General features: G+C 41.6%; 1 protein-coding gene across 3 annotated transcripts in view; it reads right to left on the minus strand.

The window, feature by feature from the left end:
• Nucleotides 1-22,711, minus strand: part of LOC121569813 (cadherin-18-like) — a 346,107-nt gene that overhangs the window by 99,199 nt on the left and 224,197 nt on the right. For all 3 annotated transcript variants that reach the window (XM_041881031.2, XM_041881032.1, XM_041881033.2), the window contains one exon: nucleotides 18-312. In XM_041881031.2, coding sequence (XP_041736965.1) covers nucleotides 18-312 — 295 coding nt within the window. The remainder of the gene's footprint in view (nucleotides 1-17; nucleotides 313-22,711) is intronic.

The raw sequence follows: 22,711 nt of genomic DNA on the forward strand, positions 1-22,711 counted from the left end.
TACTGGGCTGTCCTTACCCACTCCAGACATCTCAGGCACAGCAGCTACAAAAGGACCATCTGGAAATTTGGGGGCGTTATCATTGATGTCCTGGACTTTGATTATGAATTCTGACTTCGGTTCCAGGGGCTTTTCAGTGTTGCGGTCAAAAGCTTGTGCGTGGAGGACGTAGTGTGCTTTCCTCTCCCGGTCCAGGCTCTCCGTTGCATGAATATCTCCAGTCACCTCGTTGATGATGAATATACTCCCAGCGCCTTCCCCGCTCAGAATGTACCTTACGGAGCCGTCCCCTTTGTCTGAGTTGGAATGAAGCTGTAAGAGAAACCAGAGACAAAATATCAGAGCTCTACTTTAAATGTATTGCATAACCAGCATTATTGTATAAGTTACCCTCTAAAGTTATAGCAAGTTTAAAACTGAAATATTGAATAAGTGCTAAATCTCAGTCCAAAATATTAGAAAATGTGGAGATATTCTGTAGAGAAGCATAGGAAGCATAGTCTATTAGTTGTAAGTAGGCTGCTGGTATGCTAACACATAGACAAACCTGCGAGTCTTCAATGTAACATATTCCAAATGTCATATTCAAAGCTTTAGCCTGGGATTTATAAACGTGAAGCATCTAAAACTGCAGCCTTTTTTGAGATTCAAGTTTTTGGGGTTAGTGAAATCCTTATAAACTCTTTAAAGACGAAAGCACTTGAAGGAATCGTAAATAATGATGAGTGAGAAAGTTACAGAAACAACAAATATCATACCCCCAAGACCTCTCACCATTGCAATAACATGGGAGGTTAGCATTTATTTTTGGGGGGTATGATATTTGTGCGTCTGTAACTTTCTCACTCATCATTATTAACGATTCATTCAAGATTATCCATAATCACAGTAGCATCCACATTAATGTATAAGTGTTTAGAAACATATTATATCCTTATTTACAATAAAAGTGACTCCAAAATACAATGTTTACCATTAATTTCTATTGGGCACAAAATAATCTGAAACACAACCAAAACCAACAGCAAATGCATCCAACAAATGTGTAGAGTCACAAGCTTGATGTAGTCATTGCGTGCTATGGAAATAGAGCAAATACTTAACTTGTTACTACTTTAACAAACACAAGTGAATTTGTCCCCAATACGTTTGGTCCCCTAAAATGGGGGGACTATGTACAAAAAGTGTTGTAATTTCTAAATCCAAAGTGCTGGAGTACAGAGCCAAAACCACAAAATAAATGTTCACTGTCCCAATACTTTTGGAGCTCACTGTATATACCCAATGAAGGCAAAGAACCTTGAGGGTTCTATCCCTATACCCCAGAGTGTAATGGGGATTTTAAAAAACAACAGCTAAAAAAATAAATAATGTCACATCAAACTTTGAAATTCCTTTTTAATTTGTTTCAGCTGTTTTGCATTGACATTTATATCCATATTAATGATGCTGCTGCATAATTTATCCTGGTTAGAAAAATGGCAGGTGACGTCCGACACAGTTAGCTACAGACCCAGCTTGACATTGGCAATTAGCTGATTGTTACTTTTATTTCAGTATTTCAGTGTGGAGTCAATTGAGGGGACTGTTTCATGAAGCCATTAGAATACTATTGCTGACTGAGAGGGTATAATGCATCAATTATTTATAATAAATTATGTATAATAAGTCTTGGTGATTCAATAGCCTAGTTAATCATTACATGACTTTTAACACACTATCTATGTTTTGCTCAGTCTGGCAGTAACCCAGAACTATCAGAGGCAGAGGATCTTTCTTTCGGCTGCTGCTGACAACAACTGCATGTAAGTTGTTCTTCTACATCATAATAATAAAAATGATATGTCTGCATAGCATTTTGTCTTCATTTTGCTTATTTCTGAATATTATTTCATGTTTGGCCGGTTCGAATCCTGGGCGGGCCTGGAAAAAACAGGCAGAATTGATCTGACAACTGGGTTCACATCCTCAAAATATTCCCCTACTGTTGGGCCCTTGAGCAGTGCCCTTAACCCTACAACATTCTCTCCATCCAGGGGCGCTGCACTGCAGCTTGAACCTGTGCTCGTTTCAACTGTATGTGTGAGGTCTGCTGTTTGGGGGGGTTGAGAACGGGGCAGAAGACAAACTTTTGTTGTTCGCTGTAACTAATGGACAAAGTTGTATTGTATTGCATTGTATTTTATTTTATTGTCTGGTATTTTATTTTAAAGAAGTCAGGCAGAGTTGACGTGAGCCATCATTCACCAAAGAGATGCCTCCCTGGCCATCAGTGTCTATTTCCCAACTATCTTTGCATATAATGACAATACATTTAAAACAAATCTGATATTCTTTTGTCCATTATTTAATAGTTTATTAATTTATATTCTTAGCAAAAAAGATTAGTAGTAGTCATAATTCATAAATGGCACCATGCAGGGTTCTATTTGGAACCACTCTGGTTCAGTAAAGTAGAACCTCTAAGGTTCTGAAAAATAACTGTCACGCCCTGGCTCTGGGGACACTTGTATGTTGAGCCAAGGTGTGAGTTTCCTTTGGGTATTCTAGTTTTTTGTATATCTATGTTGGCCAGGGTGGCTCCCAATCAGAGACGGCTGTAGCTCGTTGTCTCTGATTGGGAGTCATACTTAGGTAGCCGTTAGGCATTCATTCATTGTGGTTTCTTGTTCCGTGTTGGTTCGTGTATGTAACCAGGGACGTTGTGTTTTCGTTTTGTTGTTTTGTTCGTGTGTTCATTCAAATTAAATAAAATGTTCGCATTCCACGCTGCGCCTTGGTCCTCCTCTATTAACGACGATCGTGACAGAAGAAACCACCAAGATTGGACCAAGCAGCGTGTCCAGGAGCCATCGCCAGGGACATCTCTAGCAGATCTCCTTCGCCTCCTCGACTGGGTCAAGCCGGGTGAGGAAGAGAAGGGCTTGACATGGAAGCAGAAGGGCGAAAGGCTGGCGAGGGACATGGAGACCTGGTCCACGGGTAGGAGAGACGCCCAGAAAACTTTTAGGGGGGGGCTAACGCCGTGGACGACGGGCCAGCAGGAGACCACGGCAGAGCGGCCCAGCGGGTTGGCAGAGGAGGCCGCCAGGTTACGGGGGCCACTGGTCGAAGAGGGGATGGAAGGTGTAGAGGCACGGCGAGAGGTACTGGGGTGTATTACCAGTCCGGTCTGGCCCATTCCAGATCCCTGTGTAGGACCAGTGGTGTGTGTCCCCAGTACGGTCCGGCCTGTCCCTGCTCCCCGCACCAGGCCAATGGTGTGCGTCGTCAGCCCGGCTCGGCCCGTTCCTGCTCCCCGCACCAAGTCAGTGGTGCGCTTCGTCAGCCCGGCTCGGCCCGTTCCTGCTCCCCGCACCAAGTCAGTGGTGCGCTTCGTCAGCCCAGCTCGGTCCGTTCCTGCTCCCCGCACCAAGTCAGTGTTGCGCTTCGTCAGCCCGGTCCGGCCCGCTCCTGCTCCCCGCACCAAGTCAGGGGTGCGTTTCGTCAGCCCGGCTCGGCCCGTTCCTGCTCCCCACACCAAGCCAGTGGTGTGCGTCGTCAGTCCGGCACAGCCCGTGCCTGTTCCACTGGTGCCTGGTTCAGCACCGGTCAGCTGCTTCACGCCGGACCAGGGGTACTTTGGGGGGTTGGAGAGGGAGTGGGGCTCAGGCCCGGAGCCGGATCCGCCGCCAAGGTGGAGTGCCCACTCGGTCCCTCCCCTGTGGTGTTTGGTTGGCGCGGCCGGAGTCCGCGCCTTTAGGGGGGGTACTGTCACGCCCTGGCTCTGGGGACACTTGTATGTTGAGCCAGGGTGTGAGTTTCCTTTGGGTATTCTAGTTTTTTGTATATCTATGTTGGCCAGGGTGGCTCCCAATCAGAGACGGCTGTAGCTCGTTGTCTCTGATTGGGAGTCATACTTAGGTAGCCGTTAGGCATTCATTCATTGTGGTTTCTTGTTCCGTGTTGGTTCGTGTATGTAACCAGGGACGTCACGTTTTCGTTTTGTTGTTTTGTTCGTGTGTTCATTCAAATTAAATAAATTGTTCGCATTCCACGCTGCGCCTTGGTCCTCCTCTATTAACGACGATCGTGACAATAACCCCTACAAGGATTCTATATAGACGTTTTAGGGGTTCCATATATGAAGCAAGGAATTTATGTTCTATAAGGAACTTTTTTTTCGAAGAGTGTGCTTTACCAAATCAGGGCACTATAACTGTACAACAAACACATGACAAAGAACATTGCATTTAAAGAACATATACAGTACAAAGTGAAAGGTAACACAGTGTAATTTATACAGTGATCTAACAAAACCAGAAGAGTTCAATCATTATTTATATTCTCATCTTCTACATGAATTAACATGTCAAACGTCAAGGGGCTAGCCACATTAACAGGTTATTTTGACTTCACAGAAATAATGCTTCATACTAGCAGCACCATTTTCATATTGCATCGCAGATGTATCTACCCAACCATCATTGACCATAGGTAGCCAGTGATGTAGTGTTAAAAAAATGTGGGTAAACGCTGATCGCCATTCCCGGTAAATAAAGTAACGCTCCCTACATTTTCAATGCATTTTTCCAAGGTGGGTAAACACTCGTGCAAAAGATAAAAGGTAAATGAATGTAAATGTTATTTACCTGCATTTACCCTCCACTGAAGGTAGCCATTATGAAACATATCAGGTAGCCATTTTGAAGCATGAGGTACCTATTATTGAGCATACAGTATGAGGTAGCCATTATTGATGAGGTAGACTCCCTGTGAGTGAGCATGTGAGGTAGACTCCCAGAGAGTGACAGACAGACAGCTCTGCAGTAAGGCAGCAAGCCTTGTTGGCTGTGATACTTTGTGATATAATGTACTGACAAAGAACTTCAGTAGTCCTGCAGGACAGCTAGCCTGGTTGCCGTCTCTGTTCAGCTATTACATTCCACTCCTTGTCAATGTTAGCTAAAAATACTGCTACCCAGACTACAGGACAGCACCCCAGGGGTGTTTTGGAGTCACGGTCCAGTTGTCAGCCGATTTGCATTGGCATTAACAGGGTATTGAATTCCAATCAAAATTATCATCTCAAAAAATGGACTCCCCCCCCTCCTGTTCCCTTCTGTATTAGACAACATTAAGTTGAACAGTGCGAAAAGGTGCCAGGGCCAAATCTAATCAAAACTGTACCTTGCAAATGAATCCCTTCTTAAAAAGGTGCTGGCTGATTGCAAGGCTTACCTCTTGATGTGAGCAAACGGTCCTTTTCTCTGGTAAACCTCAAAGCCTGTAATTAGGTAGGGAGTCAAAGTTCCCAATTCCCATTGAGTTTTTACTCTCCTAATCAGGAATCAGGATTAAGGTAATGACAACCCATCAACCATACAAAGCACACAATAAAATGTGCTGTTTACACTTCCCATGGGTGTTGGAGAATGCTGGAAAGAACCTGTCTCAATCAATATTGAGATACCAGACTATTATTATATGGTTTAAATGTGCATTATACATGTGAGTGGTATGATCAGCATCAAGATGTGTAGTGTCCCCTGTGGCTCAGTTGGTAGAGCATGGCGCTTGCAATGCCAGGGTTGTGGGTTCGTTTCCCACGGGGGGCCAGTATGAAAAATGTATGCACTCTCTAACTTTAAGTCGCTCTGTATAAGAGCGTCTGCTAAATGACAAAAATGTAGTGTAGCTATGTCAGGAAGTGGGGAGAAAGTAAACAACTCCTCACTATGGGAGATGGAACCACTTACATGTCCAAAGGAGGCCCTTCACAAACACAATCGTTTAGCCCGCAGTCAGAGTGCTAATTTAACCATTGACTTCTTGGTTTAGCAAGAGCTAATATATCACAGTCGCTAAAGTGTGTGAGCCACTTTGATGCATATGGTGACCGGTCCTTTTCTAATGCCAGGAGATAGAAGTGACAACAGTCTGCGGGTCCTTACACTGACATCAAACACTGTAGGGGAAGACAGTGTTCGTCTGTTAGGTCACATGGGCACAATAAGACTGACACAGAAGTCATAACACCACATCAGATGGGCAATACCGAGGCTGAACCTGTAAGGTAGACCAATCTATGTTGTTAGAGACAGCATATTTTGGGGCTATGGCTACAACTTTATGTGGAGTGTACTTCTGATACTTGTAATGCATTATATTCCAGTAGTCAGGAACAGCCAGAGTGACATAGAAGTCATAACATAAAATGAAATGGCCAATACTGAAACTAACTAGACTAAACCTACCAGGAAGACCACTTCTGTTACAGACATAATTATTTGGCTATGGCTGCACCGCCATGCAGAGAGGGCCTTCTAATGCATTAGATTCCAGTGCAGTCAGGGATCATTTATTTATCGTTCATTAAAGATATTCACTCAGAAATGTTCATGACTCTCCGCCATTTGTAATTTGAGTCGATTTTGTCAAGACATGAAACGGGCCTGCCGATAAGAGCCAAGCTGAACATACATCATCAAATAAAATAAAATTGTATTTGTCACATGCGCCGAATACAACAGGTGTAGACCTTACAGTGAAATGCCCTTACAAGCCCTTAACCAACAATGCAGTTTTAAGAAAAATAAGTGTTAAGTAAAAAATAGATGAGTAAAAAAATTATAATAGAAAAATAATAATAATAATAATAATAATTAAAGAGCAGCAGTAAAATAACAGTAGCGAGGCTATGTACAGGGGGTACCGGTACAGAGTAAATGTGCAGGGGCACAGGTTAGTCGAGGTAATCTACATGTAGGTAGAGTTAAAGTGACAATGCAAATAGTTTGGGTAGCCATTTGATTAGCTGTTCAGGAGTCTTGTGGCTTAGGGGTAGAAGCTGTTAAGTAGCATAGTTTAGTTTGATAAAATCAATTTTTATTTTCAAATGTAGGAACTGGGTTCTACAGTTTGAACACCTGCTGTCTCTGGCTCCAAACCCACCCTGCCCGGCCATCTAGATGTCTGAAAGTTAGTGCATAAGCTAATGATCCATCATGTATGACATTCCTGGGAGTGTGTAAACTTACATGTTGTATTACCATATCTGTTCTCTATAGTTATGTACTTGAAAATGTATCAATTGACCAATATGGCACATTTGGGCAGGCTTGATACAAAATAGTCCAGTATTGCAATACTTTGCTGGATCAATCTGAAACTTTGCACACACACTGCTAAAAATCTAAATTGCGCCTAAACTGCAATATTATATTGTGGCCTTTCGCTTACATTTCAAAGATGATAATAAAAAAATACAATAAAATAAAAACGCATGTTTTTTGGTTTGTATTATAATTTACCAGATCTAATGTGTTGTATTCTCCTACATTAATTTCACATTTCCACAAACTTCAAAGTGTTTCCTTTCAAATGGTATCAAGAATATGCATATCCTTGCTTCAGGTCCTGAGCTACAGGCAGTTAGATTTGGGTATGTCATTTTAGGCGAAAATTGAAAAAAAGGGTCTGATCCTTAAGAGGTTAAAGTTCTTACTCACATCAGCTACAGAAAGAGTGATCACACATTCGTCCATAACAGCTGATGCTCTCATGCATGCTTCAGTGTTGCTTGCCTCGAAGCGAGCATAGAAGTAATTTAGCTCGTCTGGTAGGCTCGTGTCACTGGGCAGCTCGCAGCTGTGCTTCCTTTTGTAGTCTGAAATAGTTTGCAGGCCCTGCCACATCCGACAAGTGTCGGAGCCGGTGTAGTACAATTCAATCTTAGTATTGACACTTTGCCTGTTTGATGGTTCGTCGGAGGGCATTTCTTATAAGCATCCGGGTTAGAGTCCCTCTCCTTGAAAGTGGCAGCTCTACCCTTTAGCTCAGTGCGGATGTTGCCTGTAATCCATGGTTTCTGTTTGGGGTATGTACGTTCAGTCACTGTGGGGACGACATTATCAATGCACTTATTGACTGATGTGGTGTACTCCTCAATGTCATCGGAAGAAACATATTCCAGTCTGTGCTAGCAAAACAGTCCTGTAGCTTAGCATCTGCGTCATCTGACCACTTCTTTATTGACCGAGTCACTGGTGTTTCCTGCTTTAGTTTTTGCTTGTAAGCAGGAATCAGGAGGATAGAATTATGGCCAGACCTGCCAAATGGAGGGCGAGGGAGAGCCTTGTATGTGTCTCCGTGTGCGGAGCAAAGGGGATCCAGAGCCTTCCCTCCTCTAGCCGCACATCTAACATTCTGGTAGAAATGAGGTCAAACGGATGTAAGTTTCCCTACATCAAAGTCCCCGGCCACCAGGAGCACCGCCTCCAGACAAGCGTTTTCCTGTTTGCTTATGGCCTTTTACAGCTCATTGAGTGTGGTCTTAGTGCCAGCATCAGTTTGTTGTGGTAAATAGACAGCTACGAAAAATATAGATGAAAACTCTCTTGGAAAATAGTGTGGTCTACAGCTTATCATGAGATAATCTACCTCAGGCGAGCAAAACCTAGAGACTTCCTTAATATTAGATTTCGTGCACCAGCTGTTGTTTACAAATATACACAGACCACCACCCATTGTCTTACCGGAGGCAGCTGTTCTATCTTGCCGATGCAGCGTAAACCCAACCAGCTGTATGTTATCCATGTCGTCATTCAGCCACGACTCGGTGAAACATAAGATATTACAGTTTTTAATGTTCCTTTGGAAAGATATTCGTGATCTTAACTCATCTATTTTGTTTTCCAATGATTGTACGTTGGCTAACAGGACTGATGGTAGAGGCAGATGACCCACTCGCCGCCGGATCCTTACAAGGCACCCTGACCTACGTCCCCGATATCTCCGTCTCTTTCTCCTGCGAATGACGGGGATTTGGATCTTGTCGAGTGTCTGAAGTAAATCCTTCACGCCCAACACGTTAAAAAAAGCACGAGGTGAGTAATCGCTGTCCTGATATCCAGAAGCTATTTTCGGTCATAAGAGACAGTGGCAGAAACATTATGTACAAAATCAGTTACGCCATTATCTGCCTGTGTATGTCTGCAGTGTGTGTGTGTGTGTGTGTGTGTGTGTGTGTGCGGGAATAATGAAGGCCAGATGAAAATGACTGCAATGTCCTGTAGAGAGGGGAAGGAATGGAGAGATGTGTGGGGGCCTGCCTGTCAGTTAGCAGTGAGTGTCCACATGATACAAATAACTAAAAATAACTCTAGTACTGAGGGTGCCATTTGGTAGGCAGACATACTTTAGAGTACTCTTCTCCATCGGGCTGCAGAGGACAGAGAGGATGTAGGGATTGTGTTTTTCTCTCTCTTTCTCTCTATGGTGAGTTTATTAAGGCCTAGCCGAATGGATGACTGTCTGGCGCATGGCTGGTGGATGTTGGTGGTTTGCAGGGCAGGGATTGCATTATGCCGGAGTGTTAAAGGGATAAAAAATAGTCTGGGGCACCAAAGTCACCGGCTGGAGCGCTCAGATCCCCAGACAAACCCTAGATAGACAAAGTTGAGATAGATTTTTTCATATGGCCAGCGGTACAGCCAGAAAAAGCAGGGGTACACAGAAACAAAGTCTAGATAGATAAACCCTAGACAGATTTCACAATTTGTCCAGGAGTACAACAGGGTACAGCGAGATAAAACCCTGATTTTACATGCTGTTATTTGATAAAGCTGTGTCCAAAATGCCCTATGGGCCCTTGTTAAAAGTAGTGGACTACATAGGGCAACGGATGCTATTTGGGATGCAGTCATACATTAGCATTCATGTCTACCCACTGGGCACACCAAATCATTTCCACGTAGATAATTGGGTAATATTTGGTTGAGACGTTGATCAATGAGATAACAACCTATATTCACCCACTCAAAAAGAGAGCCAAAAGTTAGTTGAATTTTGTATGTTTTATCACTATGCTTTCAACCATCTAAAAGCACAACCAAATTCCAGTGGAAAAACAATGTCAGATTTTTTGTTTAGTTATCACCCAAATACCTATCACTGCGCTTTCAACCATTTAAAAGCCCAGCAAAGTTCAAATGACAATACAATGTCAGATACTTTGTTTATTTATACAACTGATTAATGTGTTATCACTGTGCTTCATCTAATAGCAGAACCAAATAACCTGGATTGCGGTTGAGATTAGTACATGATGCAAGTCATCAATGCCGTTCGAGATTCTGCACAGACTATTGCAGCAATCGTGAATATCTCCACAGATAGTTCCATCTGTGCCACTAACTTACTCTGGCTTTAATTATTCCAGTTTGTCTACAAATTGATAATTGATATGTTGGATTCACGTCTCCATCTCAACCAAAAATCTAATTTAAAGAATAGGACTAAATCAAATCAAACTTTAAATGTACTGTTGATTTGATTTAGTCCTATTCTTTAACTTAGATGTTTGGTTGAGATGGAGACTTGAATCCAACATATCAATAATTAATTTGTAGACAAACTGTAATTAAAGCCAAACTAAGTCAGTGGCACAGAAGGAACTATCCAGCAGAATATACATATCCTTCAAATATTGATGTTTGTTTGCGTTGACAGTTATTATTGTCTATTATTATATATATATATATATATATATATATATATATATATATATATATATATATATATATGTTTTTACGTCTGCGTTGAATTGAAACAATATCTGTTGATAACTTGCAAATACTATATAGACCTAAATAGCATCATTGATATATGAGTGATCAAGTATGGTCACATTTAATTTGTTCTGTTAAACCTACCATATGGAATGACTTCGATATCAACAGTGAATCTATTCTAGTTTTTAAGTGGAGATCGCTCAACAATCATTCTCACGATAACACATTGGTAATACTCAGTGACAAATATCATAGCTAAGCAGGGCTGTACAAGCTGTATCAAAATTAATTGGGATGGAGAGGCTCATCGCCACTTACAACCGTTCTGTGAGAGCTTTGCAAGGTTGTATGGAAAACAGCATTGCACACCAAATATGCACCTCCATTGCCACTTGAGGGAAATGTGTTTTGGACTATGGTCCAGGATAGGGTTTCTGGTGCTTTCCGTTTGAGCGAGCAAATGGTTTCATAGGTAAACAACAACAACAAAATCACAGCATCTCTGTTCAGTTAATGAGAAAGGTTTTAACTGCCCTAGAGGTAAAGAGCATGGTTTGGCCAACTGACTGATGATATGAGACATTTGTTTGCAGGGGGGTCATGAGAGAGATTACAGACATGTAGGTCCTGATGGTACCAAGTACTTGATCAGAGTGAAAATAAGGATCTGACCAGTTTTGAATTTGTGTTCAGAAAGTATTTGTCTGCCCCCTAAACAGCTGTTTTTATTTTATTTTATAGCAAGTGAAGATAGGAAGGATCTGTAGAGTGTCTTCAAATGAATATATCCAAACAAGGAGATCACCATTGTACAGCTGACAGAACAACATGATAAGGTAGACATGCTTGGAGAGGTTATAAGCACCGATCAGAGTAGAAGCTTTCGTTCATCATGTGTACTGGCAAAGTAGTTTGCCACTGACAGACAGATGGACTTACCACACATTCAACCAGATGCAGAGCTAACACCAGGCATAGTAACACAGTTGTTCTCTTGCGATGTGCTTGTTGGTCCAGCACATGAATACACATGCATTTTTCATGTCATAGCTCGTGTAAATTGTTTCCAGAAACACCCAAATCAATATCATTTCAAGCCCCCTGTAGAGATTTGGGGCAAGGCATTGGAATCTGTATCAGAGGCACAGTTTATTCCAGTTCAGAGGTTTATGGAGTGCAATGCATATTGCCGGTATAACGTGCAGTTTGCAAGGATTACAGAGACAGTAACTGTGGTAGTACCAGTGTCAAGCAGGGCTGCCTTTTAGGCATTAGGCTACTTGGAGGTGAAATTATAAGAAATCAAAGGGCCTTGGAGGTTTGAGAGTAAACCAACTGTTTATTTCTTAAATGTTAGCAGTAAAAAACGCCTGATTATTCATCGTTGTTTGTGTATATTTTATAAAGTCTATTTGTATCCGTTTTTTGATATGGAACTTTGCATTGTACTGTGAAACTTCTTGAGGTGTTTACAGTAAATACAATTTGACAGTCTGCCTTTTTAGCTTGGCCTAATAAAGCCAACTTTATTGTTATTTTTGACATCCTTTGTTTTATGTTCTTTGATTCATGTCTTTTATTGGCTTTTGTTAGCTTTTTATCTTTAATTTTATCGTTTTACTTTTAAGTGTGACAATAAACTTGGGGGAAAAAATTATGTTTGAGTTGAAGTTTGATTTTATATTGGATCTTGAAATTATTAAATGACAATGGTTGTATGAATATAGATTCCAATACCTTAATAGTCTATCTTTCATATTAAGACGTTTTTAAAATATATGAACTAATTCGAAAGGCTACTATGCACAGGGTTGGAGAAGATGGCTGCTGAACTGAACAGGACGAATGAGGACAATGGCCAAGGTGTTAAGAGTTATTAGCATGTCAGAAGATCCATGTCCTTCCAGAGCTGATTACTCAGACTGGTGAAATTCACAGAAATTCCAAACTCATGACTGTTGACATCTGTTTGCATCGTTACTTGTCAAAACTTGGCTTTTACTTGTCATGATTAAAGACATTTGGACACACATCTAATCACTCGGAAACAGGCTATTTTACGCAGTGTGGGCTGGGTTACAATCCTGGATGGGAGACCAAAGGGTAGCTGTAGATATATAAATTATCCAGTAGGAGATGCTGCCCAGCCTATTGTTTTTTTTTTTCTGAAGTGGATATATTGTAGAAGATCTGAAGTTGTTTTAAAAGGTACAAATTCAATATATTTTATACAAGGTTTGTCTATGTTGAAATTTGGTTACCATGATGACATAATCCTGTGGTTTAAATTTCACCCTCAATACAACAGTTGATTACTTTTTTCAAATCCAAGGTATTTTCCACATAAATTCCACATCACAATACGTTGACAAATTACGTTGAAACAATGTTGATTCAACCAGTTTGTGCCCAGTGGGTAGTTGTTGGGATGTGTGATTATCTCAACTGATTAGTTTGTTGTCTTTTGTCTGTATGTGCCTTGGAGTGTTTGTAGTTGACCATGATGATTTAAATGCTGTCAGATTTGCCAGCTGTGTTGCTCAGCAGGAAACAAACACATGTTGGTATCAACTGTCTTGCTAGGAAGCTCATGGCTAGATTGATCTAAGAGTTAGCTTCTGAAAACGTGCTGATGGGGAGTTGGAGTAGTTCAAGATGTGTGTGTAGGGGGGAGCGCTCTCTCTCTCTTAGGGAAGTAGGGGAGGCGGTCTGAGAAAAGGGGGTTGGCTCATCAGTTCCAGGCCTCATATTTGCAATTAGCGAGGAGGGTACGTTTTTTGATAAAATCTCAGCCCTGATTCTTTGCTCAAGAGGACTTAATCACTTTTTTATGTGGGTGTGTTTGATTGTCTGATAATCACAGTTTTTCGGCTATGCTTCCCTAATCAAATCCTTATAGCACTCTCTCGACGATTGATTTGTAACAGTCACAGTCTTGGGCACCTTGGTGATGATGGAGCACGCAGCTAATGACCATGCATTGGGAGATTGCGATGGGCGCGTGATAAAGATGTGTCGTCCGTCGTTGATGCACATCAACTGTGATCCGCCCTAATGGCTGTCCTCTATTTTGACTTCAGCTGCTGCTGGGGAAATAAAATGAAACCCAGGCCGCTCAGCAGACGGTAATCTCGTCTCCCAGCGGTGTAGTTGACTTCTTGATGTACAGTAAAAAGATTATTAGAAGGCTGGGATTTGGAATCAGTCATTACACTAATTTAATGGCTTTGGTTCGGTTGGCTATACTCACAGATGCAATTTAGATTTCTTACTTTTTAGTTTTGCGGTTTAATGATACAAAAATAATGAAAACACTGGCAGATCCACTAAGAAAATATCAAGATTCGGCTGTAACTACTGTACGCTCTGTGGCTCACAATCAGTGGAATGTAGGCGTAAATTGTAAATCAGATGTGTCTGTGTGGCACTAACGTGATTAGCTTTGCTGAAATCAAAGGTCAGTCAGACTAACAGATACACAACAAGGAAAATACCAATGAAGTGTTTGTAGAAATGTGGTTTTCAACTTGTACTTAATGTAATAGTTTTTTAATTGATGTTCACAGTCACACTTTTGGAGCTGATTTTCAGAGCTAGGCTATCACTTTGGCAGCGGTCTAGGCTACACTTGCAAAATATACTGAACAAAAATATAAACGCAACATGCAACAATTTAAACGATTTTACTGAGTTACAGTTCATATACGGAAATCAGTCAATTGAAATAAATAAATTAGGCCCTAATCTATGGATTTCACATGACTGGGCAGGGGCACAGCCATGGGTGGGCCTGGGAGGGCATAGGTCCACCCACTTGAGAGCCAGGCCCACCCACTTGGGAGCCAGGCCCAGCTAATCAGAAATACGTTTTTCCCCACAAAAGAGCTTTATTACAGACATAAATACTCCTCAGTTTCATCAGCTGTCCGGGTGACTGGTCTCAGACGCTCCCGCAGGTGAAGAAGCCGGATGTGGAGGTCCTAGGCTGGCATGGTTACACGTGGTCTGCGGTTGTGAGGCAGGTTGGCCTCACTGCCAAATTCTCTAAAACGACGTTGGAGGCAGCTTATGGTAGAGAAATGAGCATTCATTTCTCTGGCAACAGCTCTGGTGGACATTCCTGCAGTCAGCATGCCAATTGCACGGTCCCTCAAAACTTGAGACATCTGTGGCATTGTGTTGTGTGACAAAACTGCACATTTTAGAGTGGCCTTTTATTGTCCCCAGCACAAGGTGCACCTGTGTAATGATCATGCTGTTTAATCACCTTCTTGATATGCCACACCTGTCAGGTGGATGGATTATCTTGGCAAAGGAGAAATGCACAACATTTTAGAGAAATAAGCTTTTTGTGCGTATGGAAAATTTCAGCTCCTGAAACATGGGACCAATACTTTACATGTTGCATTTATAGTTTTGTTCAGTATATACAGTGGGGAGAACAAGTATTTGATACACTGCCGATTTTGCAGGTTTTCCTATTTACAAAGCATGTAGAGGTCTGTAATTTTTATCATAGGTACACTTCTACTGTGAGAGACGGAATCTAAAAATCCAGAAAATCACATTGTATGATTTTTATGTAATTAATTTGCATTTTATTGCATGACATAAGTATTTGATACATCAGAAAAGCAGAACTTAATATTTGGTACAGAAACCTTTGTCTGCAATTACAGAGATCATACGTTTCCTGTAGGTCTTGACCAGGTTTGCACACACTGCAGCAGGGATTTTGGCCCACTCCTCCATACAGACCTTCTCCAGATCCTTCAGGTTTCGGGGCTGTCGCTGGGCAATACGGACTTTCAGCTCCCTCCAAAGATTTTCTATTGGGTTCAGGTCTGGAGACTGGCTAGGCCACTCCAGGACCTTGAGATGCTTCTTATGGAGCCAGCCTTAGTTGCCCTGGCTGTGTGTTTCGGGTCGTTGTCATGCTGGAAGACCCAGCCACGACCCATCTTCAATGCTCTTACTGAGGGAAGGAGGTTGTTGGCCAAGATCTTGCGATACATGGCCCCATCCATCCTCCCCTCAATACGGCGCAGTCGTCCTGTCCCCTTTGCAGAAAAGCATCCCCAAAGAATGATATTTCCACCTCCATGCTTCACGGTTGGGATGGTGTTCTTGGGGTTGTACTCATCCTTCTTCTTCCTCCAAACACGGCGAGTGGAGTTTAGACCAAAAAGCTCTACTTTTGTCTCATCAGACCACAAGACCGTCTCCCATTCCTCCTCTGGATCATCCAGATGGTCACTGGCAAACTTCAGATGGGCCTGGACATGCGCTGGCTTGAGCAGGGGGACCTTGCGTGCGCTGCAGGATTTTAATCCATGACGGCGTAGTGTGTTACTAATGGTTTTCTTTGAGACTGTGGTCCCAGCTCTCTTCAGGTCATTGACCAGGTCCTGCCGTGTAGTTCTGGGCTGATCCCTCATCTTCCTCATGATCATTGATGCCCCACGAGGTGAGATCTTGCACGGAGCCCCAGACCAAGGGTGATTGACCGTCATCTTGAACTTCTTCCATTTTCTAATAATTGCGCCAACAGTTGTTGCCTTCTCACCAAGCTGCTTGCCTATTGTCCTGTAGCCCATCCCAGCCTTGTGCAGGTCTACAATTTTATCCCTGATGTCCTTACACAGCTCTCTGGTCTTGGCCATTGTGGAGAGGTTGGAGTCTGTTTGATTGAGTGTGTGGACAGGTGTCTTTTATTCAGGTAATGAGGTCAAACAGGTGCAGTTAATACAGGTAATGAGTGGAGAACAGGAGGGCTTCTTAAAGAAAAACTAACAGGTCTGTGAGAGCATGAACCTGCAATAGAGCATGCTGGGAAATATGACAATAATGGGCATGGTTTTGAGTGTTTTACTCTACACAGTAAAAATGACACTATCACACTCAACTCTGGGGTTCTTTTACACCACTGAGTTTTAATTTAACTCCTTAATCAACACTAGAAATGTTACACTGAAAAATGAAGACTAGGTTAAACTGGCCAATTTGCTGTGTACCATACTAAGGCCTTGTTGGTTCACTCATACTCCATTGTATGCTCCTACTGTCTACTCAATAAATCAAAGATAATACTAATTTGAAATACATAAATTATGGCAAAGATATCAACCATGTCAGTACTGTATGTAAAATGATTAAGGAAATACCAGATATATATTCCCATATAAGTACAATTTAAAACATTCTCACACCTATATTTTGAAACGTATCAGATTCAACTTTAACATCAGGAGTTTGAGTAAACAGTGAGGTAAACACCAATGCTCAGGGACTATTTAAAATAAAAAAATAAAAAATACAATACAAAAGCTTATTCAGATTCAGAAGAGCTATGTAGAACCCTACTTGCCTTCCAAATAATCTAACGATCATCAAATAACCTTTCTTCCAAAAACTGTTCTTAGGATGTTAAAGGTTCTAGGTAGAACCCTTTGCCTTACAAAGAACCCTTTTGAAACCCTTTTTTCTAAGAGTGTAGATAAGGAATAGAGTTCCATTTGGGATGCACACAGAGTGTTCTAGAAGGTTTCTGATCTGACCTGATCATAGACGGGACAGGAGCCCCAGACCGACTGGAGGTGTACTAATCCAAATGGCCTCGGAGAAAAGGTGAGAAAAATCAATACATCTCTCACCATCTCGCTCTCTCTCTAGCTCTCTCTCGATCTTAAGCTTGAACTCTTTCTGTCTCACACACACACACAAACACACACACGTTTATTATTCAGGTAGTTTTCCAGGGATTTGGGAAACGGTCTACAGTAAACCTCTGAGGGCACGCATTACATTGATAACTAGCTCTAACATTACTGTAACTGGGTTTAGGGTTTTGCAAGGAACAAATCTTGTAGGGCTGCCTCTTTTCTGTATTACAAACAGGGAATGACACGAGCTGTGACAGTGTATTTTATTCTGTTCTAAATTACCACTCAATGGGTAATGAGCATTCAGAACCCAGCAAGTGCCGAGCTCAGCTTTTTCTTTGCAAAGCATGGAGGGAAAAAAGCAATTTAACTAAAACCCTTACTTCACTTTTTCCACTGTTGTACCATTAAATATAAGACAGTTGCCTGATTCTGTCACAGCACAATCCATTTATAGCAGTATGAATAAAACATTTAGACACCTTTTTGTAGAGGTTGGCATTTTGCTCTGCAAATGACCATAGAATAAGACACACAAGAGGGGGTCGATTCCTCTTAGTCTGGTTCTAAGCACCCAATCTGTCAAAAGACATTTACAACATCTTTCAAACTACAGTAGTAGGTAGTTAAGTCATTTGCCTTGACATGGCCTGAATCACAAAGAGTCGGCCACAAGTACATATTTAGCTAATCACCAATTGGGTAGTATTATGTGCCATTATGGACTATTCAGTCCCGCTTTAAATGACGTGCAGCTTATAAAGGCTTCATAAAGCCTTCATAAAGGTTTCATGAACATTACATAAATATTTCACAAATCATCTATAACCATATGTCATGCTCTATAAAGGGTTCATAAATGTGGCATAACTGTGTGAAATAACCACCAATGTAAAATGTGACGTAACCCACTGTCAAATATGACATAAACCTGTGCTTTATAAAGGATGGCATTAGCATCGCTTAATAAAGGCTTTATAAATCATATTAAATTGAGGCTTCACAAAGCATTTATAACCTTGTCATGCATCTTGGTAGAGCATTGCAATGCCAGGATAGTGGGTTCGATTAACCAAAACCATCCATGCATAAACATTTATGCACGCATGACTGTAAGTCGCTTTGGATAAAAGTGTCTGCTAAATTGTATATATTATATAATATTACTCTAAAACATTTATAGGATGGCGCAACCTCTTTCCCTCTTGGGTCATAGTCAATATTGGACCTGACTTCAACTTTCCCCAAAATGCTGTGCTGAAGGATGACACACACTCCAAAGTGCAGTCATGCACATAAAATTTTTTTGGCAGGCCTTTTAACATTTCTTAAAATGTGTTGCCTAATTCTGATTTGTTTTGTTTTCCCCCATTTTTTTCAAACTTCTTTAATAGAAGAATAACAAAATTACATGTTCTGTGTTCACAACAATGCTTAAACCACATCAGGGGACGACTTTGAGTTCTGGGAAATGTCTAAGAAACTTAAATGTTTTTGTTTAGTTGCCCTTTAATTCAGTGTGCATGCCCTGCACTGTTGTTTGGTTAGCAATGTTTCTGTAGCGCAGTGATGCGTTTGCAAATCAAATGCCCACTTGTGGTGCCACTGGACAGCGAAAAACTAGTAAGTTAACCTATATTTATTGTAATTTAAATTCATTTAATCAATTTTTTAAGTGTTGAGTTAAAATTACATAGCTACCTCAATGTTTATTTTAAATAATTTAGGTGACTTCAAAGCAACCGCTAGCTAGCTAATAAAATGTAGCTAGCTAGCAGGCTCAGCTAAATAAAAATCCCCCTAGATACAGCCACGTCTCATAGTCACATCATGAGGTTTGTAAAAGAAAGAGGCATACAACAATACGAAACAAATTGAGTTTCCCATCTCCCCATTTAGAATATTTCTGGCATAGCACAGAAATGCCCTTATCCAGCTGGTGTGACAAAGGCATTTCCTAACGGACGTGCTAACTTTCTTTGCTGTTATTTTTAACCCATAAGAGTCTAAGCCCTGTCTGGTGCGGAAATTACGTGGAGATATTGAAGCAACATCTCAAGATATCAGTCAGGAAGTTAAAGCTTGGTCACAAATGGGTCTTCCAAATGGACAATGACCCCAAGCATACTTCTAAAGTTGTGGCAAAATGGCTTAAGTACAACAAAGTCAAGGTATTGGAGTGGACATCACAAAGTGCTGACCTCAATCCTATAGAAAATATGTGGGCAGAACTGAAAAAAATTGTGCGAGCAAGGAGGCCTACAAACCTGACTCAGTTACACCAGCTCTGTCAGGAGGAATGGGCCAAAATTCACCCAACTTATTGTGGGAAGCTTGTGGAAGGCTACCCGAAACGTTTGACCCTAGTTAAACAATTTAATGGCAATGCTACCAAATACTAATTGTAAACTTCTGACCCACTGGGAATGTGATGAAAGAAATAAAAGCTTAAATAAATAATTCTCTCTACTATTATTCTGACATTTCACATTCTTAAAATAAAGTGGTGATCCTAACTGACCTAAGACAGGGAATTTTTACTAGGATTAAATGTCAGGAATTGTGAAAAACTGAGTTTAAATGTATTTGGCTAAGGTGTATGTAAACTTCCGACATCAACATAACGATGGTCATTATGGCCAAACAGTTCTATTTTTGTTTCATCAGACCAGAGGACATTTCTCAAAAAAGTACGATATTTGTCCCGATTTGCAGTTGTAAACCGTAGTCTGGCTTTTTTATGGCGGTTTTGGAGCAGTGGCTTCTTCCTTGCTGAGCGGCCTTTCAGGTTATGTCGATATAGGACTTGTTTTACTGTGGATATAGATACTTTTGTACCTCTTTCATCCAGTATCTACACAAGGTCCTTTGCTGTTCTTCTGGGATTGATTTGCACTTTTCGCACCAAAGTACGTTCATCTCTAGGAGACAGAACGCGTCTCCTTCCTGAGCGGTATGATGGCTGCGTGGTCCCATGGTGTTTATACTTGCATACTATTGTTTGTACAGATGAACGTGGTACCTTCAGGCGTTTGGAAATTGCTCCCAAGAATGAACCAGGCTTGTGGAGGTGTACAATTGTTTTTCTCAGGTCTTGGCTGATTTCTTTTGATTTTCCCATGATGTCAAGCAAAGAGGCACTGAGTTTGAAGGTAGGCCTTGAAATACATCCACAGGTGCACCTCCAATTGACTCAAATGATGTCAATTAGCCTATCAGAAGCTTCTAAAGCCATGACATCATTTTCTGGAATTTTCCAAGCTGTTTAAAGGCACAGTCAACTTAGTGTATGTAAACTTCTGACCCACTGGAATTGTGATACAGTGAATTATAAGTGAAATAATCTGTCTGTAAACAATTGTTAGAAAAATTACTTATGTCATGCACAAAGTAGATGTCCTAACCGACTTGTCAAAACTATAGTCTGTTAATAGGACATTTGTGGAGTGGTTGAAAAACGAGTTTTAATGACTCCAACCTAAGTGTATGTAAACTTCCGACTTCAACTGTATATATAGATTTGCGAGAAAAACACATATGGGGGATTGGAAGTGATGCAGACAATTACATTGATGGAAGTTGCAATCCATCTGCAATATTAAAGCTGACATACCCCCCCAATTATTTTTTTTTAACAAATAAAAGAAAATAATATAACACACATATATACATATACTTTTCCCCCTTTTTCTCCCTAATTTCGTGATACCCAACAGGCTCTGTCGTAGCCGGCCGCGACCGGGAGACCCATGGGGCGGTGTTGTGGGTTCGATTCCCACAGGGGGCCAGTATGACCATAAAAAAATAATGTATGCACTCACTAACTGTAAGTCGCTCTGGATAAGAGCGTCTGCTAAATGACAAAAAATGTTTGTTTTTTAAAGTGTTAAAATGTAGTTACAGTCATGTATGACATCTGTATGATTCAGAGAAGAGGAACCTGTAGTTACGTGACTTCCGTCTCGCTTCCGCATTGTCTCCATGCTGCTGTGCTGTTTGTTGCTACTTGGCTACCTGCCAAACTATTCACATTTTACTTTTAATAAACGTTTAATCAATCTCTGTGTTCAACAAATTTACCAACTTTTTAGTTTTGTCCTCACTCATCTTTTTTCGTTAAACTTTTTCACCCCGGACGTTTTATCCCGAGACAGAAGAGTCATTTTCCTGTGCGTTTTAGCTGCCAATTTTACTTTATTTTCCTTTTTTCCATCGCAACTTTTTTCCCTTATTCAACTTTTTCACTCCGGACGCTTTATCTGGACATGGTTCGTCAACATCTTCAACAGCCGAAGCTAAGTAGTAACATTAACATGATGTCTTCTAATTGCAGTCGCTGTACTCATAATATACAGGAGAACGATCGCCTTACGGCGAGAATAGCTGTGCTACAAGCCCAGCTTCAGACGCAATCGTTAGGCAAGGGTAATTTCAGTGTAGGAAAGGAAGAAACAGCGTCTGTGCCACCAGTAAGTACAGACAGTAACGTTAGTATAAATCCCCCCGCACAGTCCCCGCAGCCGGACAACTTTCTCATGGCTTCTGGAGGGAAATACTGTTGGAATGCTCAACCGGTGTCGCTCATTCAGCCGACAGAAACCTTCAACCGGTTTTCCCCATTATGTAGCGAGTCGGAGTCTGAGTCTGAGTCTTCTCTTGTCTCTACTCCTCCCGTTACGGGGTCTGAGACGCGAAGGCTCCCACCATTAGCTCTGACAAATTGAAAACCCTAGTCATTGGCGACTCCATTACCCGCAGTATTAGACTTAAAACGAATCACCCAGCGATCATACACTGTTTACCAGGGGGCAGGGCTACCGACGTTAAGGCTAATCTAAAGATGGTGCTGGCTAAAGCTAAAACTGGCGAGTGTAGAGAGTATAGAGATATTGTTATCCACGTCGGCACCAACGATGTTAGGATGAAACAGTCAGAGGTCACCAAGTGCAACATAGCTTCAGCTTGTAAATCAGCTAGAAAGATGTGTCGGCATCGAGTAATTGTCTCTGGCCCCCTCCCAGTTAGGGGAAGTGACGAGCTCTACAGCAGAGTCTCAGCACTCAATCGCTGGTTGAAAACTGTTTTCTGCCCCTCCCAAAAGATAACATTTGTGGATAATTGGCCCTCTTTCTGGGACTCACTCACAAACAGGACCAAGCCTGACCTGCTGAGGAGTGACGGACTCCATCCTAGCTGGATGGGTGCTCTCCTCTTATCTACCAACATAGATAGGGCTCTAACTCCTCTAGCCCCACAGTGAAATAGGGTGCAGGCCAGGCAGCAGGCTGTTAGCCAACCTGCCAGCTTAGTGGAGTCTGCCAATAGCATAGTCAGTGTAGTCAGCTCAGCCATACCCATTGAGACTGTGTCTGTGCCTCGACCTAGGTTGGGCAAAACTAAACATGGCGGTGTTCACCCTAGCAATCTTATTAGGATAAAGACCTCCTCCATTCCTGCCATTATTGAAAGAGATCGTGATACCTCACATCTCAAAAT

The sequence above is a fragment of the Coregonus clupeaformis genome, chromosome 7 (genome assembly GCF_020615455.1).
Source record: "Coregonus clupeaformis isolate EN_2021a chromosome 7, ASM2061545v1, whole genome shotgun sequence".
NCBI lineage: Eukaryota > Metazoa > Chordata > Actinopteri > Salmoniformes > Salmonidae > Coregonus > Coregonus clupeaformis.